The sequence below is a fragment of the Phyllostomus discolor genome, chromosome 2, assembly GCF_004126475.2.
Source record: "Phyllostomus discolor isolate MPI-MPIP mPhyDis1 chromosome 2, mPhyDis1.pri.v3, whole genome shotgun sequence".
Classification (NCBI taxonomy): domain Eukaryota; kingdom Metazoa; phylum Chordata; class Mammalia; order Chiroptera; family Phyllostomidae; genus Phyllostomus; species Phyllostomus discolor.
This window is the reverse complement of record NC_040904.2, coordinates 171,381,795-171,396,016: the sequence shown is the minus strand read 5'-3', so window position 1 is coordinate 171,396,016 and position 14,222 is coordinate 171,381,795. Positions and strand designations below refer to the sequence as shown.

General features: G+C 34.2%; 1 protein-coding gene across 1 annotated transcript in view; it reads right to left on the bottom strand.

The window, feature by feature from the left end:
• The window catches only part of ADAMTS20 (ADAM metallopeptidase with thrombospondin type 1 motif 20), a 177,939-nt gene that overhangs the window by 57,208 nt on the left and 106,509 nt on the right, over positions 1-14,222 (bottom strand). The window contains exons 22-28 of the mRNA XM_028533415.2: positions 13,706-13,870; positions 12,442-12,561; positions 11,692-11,799; positions 10,757-10,921; positions 10,148-10,432; positions 9,256-9,417; positions 7,836-8,012 (exon numbers count right to left, since the gene is read on the bottom strand). Of these exons, the coding sequence (XP_028389216.1) occupies positions 7,836-8,012; positions 9,256-9,417; positions 10,148-10,432; positions 10,757-10,921; positions 11,692-11,799; positions 12,442-12,561; positions 13,706-13,870 (1,182 nt within the window). The remainder of the gene's footprint in view (positions 1-7,835; positions 8,013-9,255; positions 9,418-10,147; positions 10,433-10,756; positions 10,922-11,691; positions 11,800-12,441; positions 12,562-13,705; positions 13,871-14,222) is intronic.

Sequence of the window (14,222 nt, the reverse complement as noted above, 5' to 3'; positions counted from 1 at the left end):
ATAAAGCAGGAAATTTAAGTAAAAGATGGGCAAAGAACTTCATTCAATAGGTACTTCAGAAAAGAATTCTTATGGTAATAAACATATGAAAAGTCACTCAATTGGGCATCACAGAATGCAAATTAAAACCACAAAAAATACCATATACACCTACTAGAATCACTAAGATTTAAAAATTTGATAATACAAGTATTGACAAGGATGTGGAACAATTGGAATTCCAATACAACCACCTTAAAAAACCAACAAACACACACACTAATATCCTGCAATTCAGCTCCTGGCTGGCTACATATCCCATAGATCTGTGTACACCTGTTCACCAAAAGATGCAGGTGAAACCTTCATAACAGCACTATTTATAAGTTCCAAATTAAAAGCAACCCCAACTGCTTGTCAACTGGAAGATATTCATACAAAGCATATTCATTCAATTTATACAATACTGGATTGCAAAGAGAAACTAAATTCATGCACTTAAATTAATCTCACAAGTCTAATATTGTTACTCCCACAAGCAAAATATCTAAGTTCCATTTAGATAAAGTTCAAAAGCAGGCAACTTACCTACAATATTTGATGTCAGGATAGGGGTTACCTTTTGGGTGACTTGAAGGGGATATATGGGGGAATTTCTGGGGTGCTACTGTTCTTGTTTTGGGCACAGGCTACACAGGTGTGTTCACTTTGGAAAACTCATTAAACTGTACCTTTATGATTTCAAATTTTGCTGAATGCCATATTTCCATAAAAGTTTAAAGGAAAAAACCAAACTCAAGTTCAAGCTGACTTCTTTCATACTAAACATAACTTAATTCAGTGGACCTCATTTCAGATTTTTTTGATGTGTTACTAGCTTTATCTATACTGTGTTTGGATATTTAGCTCCTTGAGGAATTCCTAGGGAATATCTGGTACAGGGTAAGTGATAATGACAAGCAAAATATGTTGAGCTTTTATGCAGTAGGCTCCATGCCAACCACTTTATCTACTGTTTCATTTATCCCTTAAAAATAGTCCTCTTTAGGTTGCTACTATTTCTATTCTAAGAAAATTAACTTGAAGAGATGTTAAATAACTTGTCAAAGCTCACTCGGTTGAATAATTGCAGTTGAAGCCAACCTAGGCATTCTAACCCCACAACTCACCCAACTACAAGATCTAGGATAGACTTAATATTGAACATTTCAGGAGGCTTACGAATAATGTATCCTCAAACTCTTTTGGTAAATGAAAGTTTACTTTTCTCGGTGAAATGAAGTGCTTTTTCTCTTACATGAGACGAATATAAAATTAGGTTACGTTCCATCGAATTGGCTCTGGAACCTGCAGGTTGTAATCCAAGTGCTCGTGAATTACCCTCTTGGCTCAGTGCCCCAGCATTTCACTCTCTGAACACACACTTTACCGATCTCATCATTATCATCACTTTTCTAATTTGCTACTACAAAAATTAGCTTGTTCTACAGTACGTGTTTCCCTATAATAGTGATAAAAATGGATATCTAACAGACAGTTAAAAAACTAGACCCATCATCTAGCCTTTAAGGTAAAAGAGACATTTAAGAGCACATGAGAAAGCCTCTGCTTTTGGAAAATCCTAGTAATTTCTAGTGTTATTTGATTTTCTTATCAGTGGCAATGTGCCAACTATAAAAAACCTCAGAGATGTATATTTTTAAAACTTTGAAGCAAAATGTTCTAATCCATTCAAATGGCTTACAAATCTTTCAGTTTTGTTGAGTATTAATACCATTTGTTAAAATACAAAAATATAACTCTTTCCAGTGCTTTTCAAGAAGTGAATGACATCAGAGAAAATAAAAAATTGTGAGACAAGTTTCAACAAAAGTTTTAAATAATTAGTATAATGGATTTAAAATCAATTACTAGTATATGAAAGGAATATCAGTGATAAACTGCTAGACGGAAGCATGTATTTTTGCAAGGTAACTTATTCACTTAAGGAAGCTATTGATATCACATTAAAACAACCAGATTTTTGAACAGCTGTAAGAGGGTTGATCTAAGATTTTCAAAACGAATCAAACATCCCACTTTTTAAAAAGCAAGATAACAGTAGTTGAGTATTCATAAAGTAAAATTGTTATTCAGAGTAAAAATGTTTAATATTATATATTCACCTTATACTTCTAAATTCCTGTTTGTACATGTTCTACAAATCACAAAATATACTTATATATTAGGTACATTTGCAATGTATAAATATAAAAATGTATAAAGGTACATGCTTAAAACTTTTATTAAGATAGATATGATCAAAAAATTGAATTGTCTAGAAATGTCAGGCAGTAGATTTAAAAATATTATGTTTGACTTGTAATTATACAGGAACTGAAATATAGTTTTCTCAAACTACATAAAATTATTTAAAACTGTAGGTATCCAAATGCACTAGTATTAACAATGCTTATATAGCTGATATAAACAGTCTCATCATATAGCATGTTATAGTGTAAAATATGTCCTAAGGTACTTAAATATATTTTTCCAGAGATTCTTAAATATTCAGAAGCATTATGTATGGGAACATGGAAAAAGCATGTTTTGATATTTTTATATTGTATATGTGTGTATTACAACATACAAATATAAAGAAAAACACGGTATATCACCACTTCATGTCAGGATGTTTTTAGAGTTACTTTATACTCTGCATCCACCATAACACACTCACAAAAAGTCTCTTCGCTTGTGATCCTATCACTAATTAGATTTTCTTAGGTCATACATTTCAAACCTGCAAGGACCATTTGTGTCTCCAAAATTATTTTCAGAGCACCATATCTATGGAAAACTATAAATCCGTCCATATTTTCCCTGTTGGTGAGGCATGAAATCCATGTGTGCAAAACAGGAAGAAACTGCCAACATGCAAAGGCTGATCTGTTCTTGCAGCACAGGGACTTCGGACACCACTCCTCTCTTTCCAGGTTACGCTGGACTATATCCTACTAGTTTAGGCTTCTAGAGGGATTCACTGGCAGAATTCTTGTGTTGTCAAGTACAGTCCTCCTTACTAATTCTTGGATAATTATAATCTATGAAGCCCTCAATATTACGAGTCTTCAATATTATAAATCACATGGTTGGCACTGAAATGACAGCGGGATCCCACTCCGCATTCTGACCATCTCTTTACTGACATTTACCACGGAACTGCAAACTCCTTGTATACAGGGTTGTGCCTGGTTTCTCTCTAGTGACTAGCACAATCCCTGATATGCAGATGTTCATAATTTGAGGGAGCATCAATGAATGTACAGAAGGATATGGTAATAAATAAATGGAAATACTTATTAATCATTAGCCCTGGCTGGCGTGGCTCAGTGGATTGAGTGCTGGCCTGCGAACCAAAGGGTTGCTGGTTCGATTCCTAGTCAGGGCACATGCCTGGGTTGTGGGCCAGGTCCCCAGTAGGGGGCATGCAAGAGGCAACCACACATTGATGTTTCTCTCCCTCTTTCTCCCTCCCTTTCTCTTTCTAAAAAAATATTTTTTAAAAGAAACACTAATCATTAAAGATTTTTGGAATAGATATCCAGCCTATTACGTGCTTATGTGTCTTTTCCAAATTTAATACAATAATTACTAAACACGTTGTTACTGAACACTCCACTCTACAAAAAACTGACAGTTTCTTGAAACCATTTCCCCCAACATGTTACATAGTTCCCCGGGCTGCTGCTGGCCTGAGGAGCAATGCAGGAGTTAACAGATTTCTTCCTGAGTGCATTCCACCTTGAGTGGAAGGAGCAGCCTAACCCTCTTCTCCTCCCCTCAATGTTCTTCTGCTACACAAAGCTGCTAAAATCAACAAACTGCAGATTTACTGGTGTGTGCTGCTCCACACATACTCACTCCTGGAAGTGCTTCTGCTGCAGTCTGTATGTATATTTAGTATATACACTATATTTTCTGTAGTATGGAGATTTAAATATATATAGTTTACAAAGTACTACAAAAGTCTCTTCTTTAAAAAAAAACATTTGGGGGAAGGTGCTAGAATCAAGAGGGTTCAAGTATCGAGCTTTCATTTTTAAAAATAATTTTTTCATTTTTGTGCAAAACAAATCTTTACCAGAAAAAAATACTCTTTTCTTCTGTTGGATCATCATCAATCCCAGACACACTGAAATACACATTATTTTTCTTACCAAATATGATTTCATTATATGCGGAGAAGATGAACAATGTAGAAAAGTGACTCACTTAAATGAGACTTAGTGGGAAAATAGAGATTAATATAAATTTACTTCAAGAATATGTGTTGGAACAGTTTGATTATGTTACGTGTAATATCCCTTACTATAAGTATATAAGAAAAAAATAAAACTTTACTTACCTTTTAAAGACTGTCTTGTTTGTAAGAACATCTATTTGTAATATACTAAATAACTTCATTTTTAACAAATTTTTATTTATAATATTTAAGAAACTAAAATTTCTAGTACTTTAAAATTGATAGCTAAACAGCAAATCATATATTTTTAGTACCAATGTTAGTTTCTAACAGAATTATCTGAAAAATAGCAGCAGCTTATACATATGCTAACATTATAAAAACATGTACTATTCAACAATTAAATGTTTAATAAGAGAAAAGAACAGCTGTTATTTAAGAAAAATATACCACCATAGGAAAATAGGCATTCATTACAATACAAGATCTGTTTGGTGACTTAAAACATTTTACGTATTAATCCAAGGAGTAAAAATACAACATACACACATGAATTATGCAAAGCACAAAGCCACAACACATGTCATTAATAAGCAAGGGTTAAAATACAATCATTTTACATTGACTAATCACAAAAAATAGTCATTAAATTAACAGACATGGGTTAAGATTTATTTATTCCTTTCTTTAATCATGCTTATAAATTATTACAAGATTTTCCACAACATGAAAATTTAAATGTACATTAACAACTTTCTTCTTAGTTACATTTTAATGATTTAGCACTTCATATTTTAATTTTGCTTTAACATGAAAAGAGCATTTCTGAAATTCCATGTCATTCATATACATGTACATGTACACACATCTGTAATTTTCTAACCTCGTGTACAGCACCTGTTGAAATGAAAGTGATCCATGAAAGAATGTTTACCTGATATGTTAATAAGAGGTATTCTGAAGTTTGGCTAATATGTAGCAACACTGAAAGAGGTAAAATGTTATATCTGGCTTTAACAAAACTTCAGATCCCTTAAACCCTTTTAATGTAAAAGGCTAACTTAAGGGGTAAAATTCTTCATATAAGAAAATCCAGGAACTCTAATGATACATATGTACTTTATACATATAAAAGGTAAATAAATAAGTTTGTAAAAATTCTGATATAAACATTTGTGATTTTTAAAATTCACCTTCAATTTATCAGAAAAATAAAGATCACTAGTGCAAAGACTGAATTATTCAATGAACTCCTTTTGAAACAGACATGTAGTAAATGAATTACATGCTTCTGTCATACTATTTTGTAATTTGTGATTATTGTTTTTCTTGTTCATCTGTTTTTATGAGGTTGAAAAAGTCATCTAGGTTTTTCACTAAGGCATCATTTACATACAAAAACTAGCATGACACAAATATACTGGAATGTAGTATCATATATACTCCAACACTATGCAAACATAGTGTGATGCTATTCATCTCAAACTTGTGTAATGTTGTAGGCCAGTTATATCTCAATAAAACTGGAAATACTATAGTGAATGTATAGTATAGTATATGTGTGAATACTATAGTGAATATATAGGAAGTTTGATAAGCTTTAAATTGTTCTAAAATATTAAAGGGTTAAAAATCTAAAACTGACCACAAATGAACATTTTTAATTCTAATACTCTATAATTATATTTTATGTTATTTTAAAAAGCATTATAAAGTTTGTTAGATAAAACAGAAGTGAACAAACTTTTCCCAGAAAGGGCCAAATAGTAAATATTTCAGCTTTAAGGGCCATACAGTCTCTATTGCAACTAATCAACTCTGCTTCACATTGCAAAAGCAGCTTTAGGTAATACATAAAAGTGTGCATGACTGTGTTCCAATGAAACTTATTTACAAAAATAGGCAGTGGGCCAGATTTAATATATTTGGCCATAGTTTGCTGGTTCCTTAAAGAGAAAATCTGACTCAAAAACAATTTTAGGTGCTTCAATACCTAGGACAATGCAGGAGACACTAATATTTAATGTTTTGAGAATTAATAAAGTCATGAGTGAGTAGGGAAAGTAAAACCTTTGTGCTCAGAAACAAATGCCATTACAGTTAAATCTCTAATGAGTGGTTTTGACTCTGCTGTCCTAATTGGGGCAAAATTCCAAGAAGGCAAATCCATAGCCTTATTCAGACCTAGGTTTGCAAGCTAAAACCATAAATTAAAGAAAATATAACAGATATAGTAAAGAGAAAATGAATTTCCAATCTAAGATGGGTCACAACAAAAAAATGATACCTTTTTGCGGTGAGTTTCTCTAGTATTTCAAATCTCTTCAACTAGCCTGTAAACTCCACAGGGGTGAAGGTGTCTTTACTATCTCCATAGCACAATGCCTAGGATGTAGTAGATGGTCAGTAAATGTTTTATGTGGATGCTTTCTATGGCAAAAGGTGTCTTTTTAATTCCCACAGAATGATGGTTCTCTGAGGCAGCAATTTAACTTTAAGATCCTCCTATAAAGTTAAAATGTTCTTTTGCTTCATATCAGTTGTCCTTTGAGTATAAAGATGAATTTTTGCCTGAATAATAACTTGACCTACTTTTCAAAAAGCTTAAGTGGGAACTTGGGTTTATATATCATTGTAAAGCTTTGACTTATATAAAGAAAACAAGTGTACACATCAGAGTTGGCTATAAAACCAGAGTTACAATTATTTTCCAAATGAAGAACTTTTTAGGTTTATAAATGTAATTATAAATAGATTATAGACTCAAATAAGTTTTTACCTGAAAAACGTATACTTGGTTATTCTTGATTTAAAATATCAAAAGTGTCCAACATGCTAATTTCAATATATATAAATTAATTTTCAAAGCCTGGATACTTGAAAAATACTAGAAAAAATAAACCATTCACAAATAATATTTATGAATTTTGTCTATGGCTCCAAAAAAATAAAAAATTTAAACACCCCAAAACACAGTAACTCCACACAGTGGAAGAAATGAGTATTCATATAAATTACTATATAAATCATACTTTTTCACCATGTATGTAACAAACTGTAAACAATTTATGTATGTAAGTTTCTCTATCCTTACTTTTATATAATATTTTAACATTTCCAAACAAAATACTAAGTTTAACAATGATAAAAAAGAAAGCTTTAAAGAATGTTATTTGCTTTTGGACTAGTTACTGGACATTGACAGACAAAAGGAATCCACATACAGTTATACACTCAAACAAGACACAGCCTTAATTTGTCATTGTTACAAGCACAATGTTAACATTAGATAACAAATGTAAATAGCAAACATTTCTGATTAATTACAGGGCAAGCCAAAAATGTCCTGGAGTAAAATATTTCCATTAGAATAGTACCATGGTTCAAAATTCATTTGTAAAAAATAAATACATATAAAACTATTATATATATTACAGTACTTGAAATTGAATAGATTGTTCTTCCAAATTTCCAATTTAACAACACAAGCCAAGACGACCAATGATCTCCTTAAAACATAATAAGATATAGTGTGTGCATCACAACTTATAAAAAAAGAGGAACTTAAAGTAACAAGGACATAGTAAAACAGGACAAAACAAACATGATAAAAACAGGAACACTATCGTACCGATTTCCACGGTCCCCGCTGCCACGATGCACCGTCAGGGCAGGCATGCACGTGGCACTGCACCACACTGGGGGGCTTGTCTAAGCTCTCACAGTTTTGGTCCTGTGACATTTGCCCATTGGGAAATTGACACACTACAAATCTTGACTTCATTCCTCCTCCACATGTTTGTGTACACTAAAAATAAGAACAAAATTCAAAACTAGGTGGCTTTAAAGAGAATATTGCTTCATTCAATGTTTAACACATAATTAGTAACGCTACAGTTTGAAGTTTATCCTTTGTAATTGTCAACACTTCTTCCTGGGTAAAAAAAAATAACTTAAAAAATAGATAAAATTTTGAGAATTAGTACCATATTTCAAAAAAATATCAAGATATCTATAATATAAACTCTTGGTAAGTTAAGGGCCTGGCAGGTTAAGCCAAAACCAAATCTGACTGACTTACATAATAAGTATTAACTGCAATATGGATGGTATCCATCAATAGATTACTCTGTAGCCATGAAGGCTAATAAGGCAGATCTAAATTTATAAACATAGAAAGATGTTCAGTGTATATTACATAAAAGCAGCAGGTTAGAGACTAGCATGAGTATATACCCTATTTCTAGACCAACATAGAACATAAACCTGGCAGGAAATGTTTCAATATGTTAGAAGTTCTTAATCTGTACGTAATTTTTCATGTGAATGTTCACAATAGGCATGTATAAATTCAAAAGTAAAAATGTTACTTGATATTTATTAATACCTGGTAAAAAGTGTGTCTTTAGAAAAATATTTCTAAATTTCTTAAGAAAAAATATGTACTAAAAATAATTAAGCAAAAATATTTGACTAAGTTAGGTGTTTTATTTTATTCAGCCAACACCAGTATGTCTTCCTTATTTTTTCTCATCTATAATGTAGGTGAGATTAGTATTCATTATAACCATTTAAAAATTATCTTCATATCCAAAATAACTAGAATTGTGCCAGGATGTAAAGAAAGTACTCAATAATCATCAACTACCTGTTTAAGGGATTCATCAAATGAATGGTTCAATAGTAAGATATAAACATGGGCTATACATCGATCTAATTTTCTATCTCTATATCAATCCAATTTTCTAAGAAATTAAAATTAAACTATTCATATATTAATGTTAGAAAGGTATTAGGTTCACAGACATATTGGCCAGCCTTATTAGATTTGTTTAAAAATCCAGAGTACGTATTTCCTGTCCTGAGTGAGTGATATTTACCATGAGAGATATCTGTTAAAAGAACACAGTTTTACTCACTGGAGGACAAAAACAAATCTTTCTGGATAGTATAGTGAAGTAAGGTTATCCATCAGTTAACAGTAGGGAGTGCTCAACTTTCGGTCTTCAGAGATGCCAGTCTCCACAAGTTTAAGAAATACTACGACTTACTTCTCCCCAGCTTCCATAGGCCCACCGTGGACAAGGTCCTGAGTCACAGTGCTTTGACTCTGGGGGTTTGGTGGCTGCATCACAGTAATGAGCATTTTGTCCATCTTCGTCCTGGCAGACCACAACTCGACGCTGGACACCTCCCGCACAACTGCTAGAACACTGAAAAGACAAAACACGCAGACCACAGTTTCACATTGTGAAGTCACGTGGTGAAAAACATTAGTATTTGACTCAAATTCAAACACCCCACATTAAAATGCCCCTCATTGCAATGGTAATTTGAATCAAGAAAATATGTCACAACACTTGAGTTTTACTAGGGTCTTGTTAGAATCAGTTGATGGCAAGGTGATGTTTTAAAGCTTGCAATAGGAAATTCACCTTTGTCCTAAGCATGAAGTAAAAGGAATGAAAGTTTTAAGGTATCAATATGAATCAATTAATAATAGTGCTGTTACTTAACTTTCATACCTGTGGTTTTATTTTGTGTCATTAATGTCATGTAAAACATGAAATACAATTGTATCCTCTGTAGTTTATCATGATTTTACACCAGCTTGCTGCATTGCTATCACTTTCTAGGTTTGATTATTTTCATAAACCTTTGTAGTCTTAAAAATTTTCTTTTGCTTTTACTGTAATAGACTGGAATCTGGTTGTTTTTAAGGGTATTCTTCTGTAAGCATAATATCACAGTAGTATATAATTCGATACGAACTCCAGGGACTTGTTACCTATATCAAAACTTGCTTAATCCCTGTAAGATTTAAACTATTGATTTTCATATAAATCTGGCATTGAAAGCTTTTGATGTCATGACATACGTATCTGTTAAAGGGCTATAATAACTAAATTACAGAATTACTGTAACTCAATAAAGACGGCTTACTGATCCCCATGGTCCTGTTCTCCACTGGTTTCCTCTGATGGATGGGTGGGCCCCCCACTTTTCAACATCTTCTGGTTTGTGTGTTAATGGAAAGTTCCTGCCTGGAAAGTGGTTTGGCTGCTCGGAGAGGCTTGGAAAGTGGCTGTACGGGCAGGCTGCCACCTCACATTGTTGTTCGGCTGAAGGGCGGACTTCGGGATCACAGTAATTCTCATTGATTGGCTGGTGGTACCTGATGCATAAAACTTGTCGATTTGCTTTTCCAGGGCCACAGGAAGCTGAACACTGATCAGAAATTTAGATGACATTTGTAATGTAATAAACTACAATATTGCTAAATATCAAATATTTTTAATTTTTCAATTACAACAAACATTCAGTATTATCTTATTTGAGGAGTACAGCATAGTGGTCAGACATTTGTATAACTTATGAAGTGATACACCCCTATTACCCTAGTACCCACCTGCTACCATGGATCGCTATTACAATGTTATTGACTGTATTTCCTATGCTGTATTTTGCGCTCCCTGTGACTATTTTGTATTTGCCAATTTGTACTTAATTATATTTAGATTTTTCACTTTTTTCTCTCATAAAAATACTTACAGGTGACCAATTCCCTGTTTGCCACTCCCCACAAGGGCTAAAACAGACAGAGATTTCAGCAGGTCGAGGTGAATGAGCACAATACGATTCATCTGCTATTCCGTCATGAACATCGCGACAGCTTACATAGCGGGCTTGATTTCCTCTTCCACAAGATGCAGAGCACTTAAAAAAATTGATTTATACCAAGATGTTATATAGTACCTCTCCTAACTCCCTTATACATAGTTGTTGCTCAAATTTCTAAACCATCAAGTTTCTTGAAAAATCAAATTGTAATTGGTATTACCTGGCGCTGCTTCTGAGTCAATGGCAGGGCAGTGAATATCCCACTCAGTTTAGACCATAAATTTCACAACTTAAATATTGACAATAATGACAAAAAAAAACTCGACTTCTTAATTCTAAGGAGTAACTCATTAGTTACTTCCAAAATTAGAGATATAAAAAGCATTGTATGTAAGAGAATGTTAAGATATTTAAAATATCTTTGAAGACCTAGTAGAGTAGATATGAAGCCACAATCTATTCAGAGAATATGCAAAGCCTTGAAATATATATGACATATGGTCAAAGCAAAGTTTTCAGTTTAGAAAAACATGTAAATGTCAATACTTTAAATAAAGGCCGAGAAAAGCCTCATATCACATCTGCTTCTTACAACAACCTGTGATATAGTAGCCCCCCGTCTTGTAGACTAGAAAATGGACTGAGAAAACTTAAGTTTCTTGTCCAGAGACACAGAGTTCTTGAATGGCACATAGGATTTGGGCACTAACATCACCTAATTCTAAACCCCAAACTCCTCCCACACCATCAAAATACCTGAGAATGAATGCAGACATTAATTTGACACATTTGTAGCGAGCACTTTGTTGATGTCTAAAAGCCTCCAATAACAGAACCTCTGTAGCTTCTTAAATAAATTCACTTACTGGAGTCCAAGAACCATATCGCCATTGTGCTAGCTTTCCCATGGGAACAGCTGGTAAGGGAGTAGCCCCAATTTTAGGGAGAATTGGGCAAGGTGTCACTATGCAGTCCTATTCAAAAGAAAAATTGATCTCATAAAACAGGAATTAACTAATCACTCTGATGTATTTTATACCCTATACTTCATTTCTTCTTCCACATATCTATTTCAAGAACAGTTGCAAACAATGTAAAGGTATCTTCCTTCCACCCTACCTCCCCACCCCCCAACCCCTGATGCCACCCAGCTAAAGTACAAAGTAATGTCAAGGGCTTGAAGATCACAGTATGTCTCTGACTGAATCTTCAAGTTTGGGTCATTTGTCTGATGGATGAAAAGGAAAAGAGCAATAGGTCTTCAAAAATATCACTGGACTGAAACATTCTGAATGAACACAGATACTACCTTAAATAATACAAGCGACTTTAAGAGTTCGTAATATTCATAATAGATGTTGTCCTTCTGCAGTTCAAAGGATGGAAATATATGTTTAAGGAGTGATCCAAAGGCAGATAAAAAAATGGAAAAATCATTACCAAAGCTACAAAATGGGCAAAATGGTGAACAAAAAAAGCTCTCTGACGAGCATCCATGCACACATGTTCCTAAGGCAGATGGTGGGAAAAATACATGTGGAAATAATGTTAACACATCAATAATCCTCCTATATCACAAATCTTTCTTTTACGATCCATGAAGACATGTCCTTTACCTGCCTGTCACTAGGGCGACTAGCGCGATGGCACATTCTGTCATCCAACACGGCGCTGAGCAGCTCGTGGATACATTTAACAGCGCGCATCTGGTACCCCTGTCCACAGGTGGCTGTGCACTGAGGAATGTGAGCACATGTCAAACACCACTATTATTTCTAAATTACACAAATTTTTAATGAAGACATAGTTAATAATATACTTGCAGTCTATCTTATTACTTTTTTACACTAAATTCCAGACTAAGTATTAGTAATATTGCTGTATATATTTATTCAAATATATAAGAATACTAATAAAATATTGACGTTAAAATGGACAGTTACTATCCTATCTTTAAAACATTATCATGTTAAAATATCAGTAGAGACCTGACACTTGGAGGCAGAGTGAATGGAATTTAGGGAAACTAAATACTTTTCAAAATCCCTCAGAGGTGTACACCTCTGTCTACGGACACCTGGTTGGCCAGAAAGAAAAACAGGTGGATCTCAGAACTAATTAAGCCTGAAGTATCACTAGAAGCAAAATGACAAAACTGAAGCTGTCCTACTCTAGGTGCATCATGAGATGGCAGGGGGTTTTTTTTTTGGAAAAGAGTAATACTGGGAAAAAGAAAAGGCAGCAGAAAGAGCAGGAGATCAAATCTGAAATGGATTGACTCCACAAAAGAAACCATAGATATGAGTTTAAATTGCTGAGCAGGGCTGCTGAGGACCAGACACTGTGGACAGCACTCATTTTTAGAGTCGCCAGGACGCAGAGCTCAGTAACTTCCAAAGAGATAAAGTAGGAAGGGCGTGCAGACAAAGTCAACGTAATGGCGAGAGAACATTTCCCATCAACTGTGGCAGCCTCCCACAGGACAATAAATTGCCCACCCTCATCCAGCCTGACCACTGCTCATCCTGCAGATTCCTACCTCCCCTCGGGCAAAACGTCTAAACAATGCCTATTCTAAATACAGTGAAGATCATTTCGAAACAGAACATGAAAATATTTATAAACACACTGATGAAAGCACAAAATTCATAGCATTTTCATTAACCAAAGTAAATCCAAAAGCAAAGCTGAAATGTTTACCAGAGCAAATTAATAGCACTGGTGAGAAAATTTTGCAGATAGGGTTTACTAGCTCAGTGGTGATTTTCCAGTAAATCAGTCCACATCTAACTGCATCCACGAAAAGAATGAATATACCACAGTGTTTGTGTTGCTTGGCAAGGATGGATTAAATCAGAAACACCCTTATCATATACTCACAGAACCCCATGGTCCTACTTGCCAGGAAGCACACGCGTGAAGCTCACAAGGTCTCAGAGACTCGGGCTTGGTGCTCGGATCACAGAAGCCATCACTCAAACGATCTTCATTCAGCTCACACCACACCTGCCGCTGCTTAGTTCCTTTTCCACAGGTAACCAGGCACTGTAAGAACACAACTGACCATTATTTATTTTCAATGCTAATCAATACATTGCCTTACAAAATGACACAATGATTAATTTGCATATAAAGATACAGTTGAAAGACCATCCCTAAAGACATTTTCCCTTCACTCCCCCAGAGATATTCACTGGATCAGATCAGCCACCCCAACCTGCTGTCTGACTCCCAGTGCCACATCAATGCGTCCTAGAAACAAAGGCACTAAAATAACTTTGAATTAGTATGTATCTCAGGCTATCGTGGACAGTGGGACTTATGAAAATGGTTATAGATTAAACACAAGTTAAGATTACTGTTAGTCAAATACTGTAAATATTTCAATAACACACCA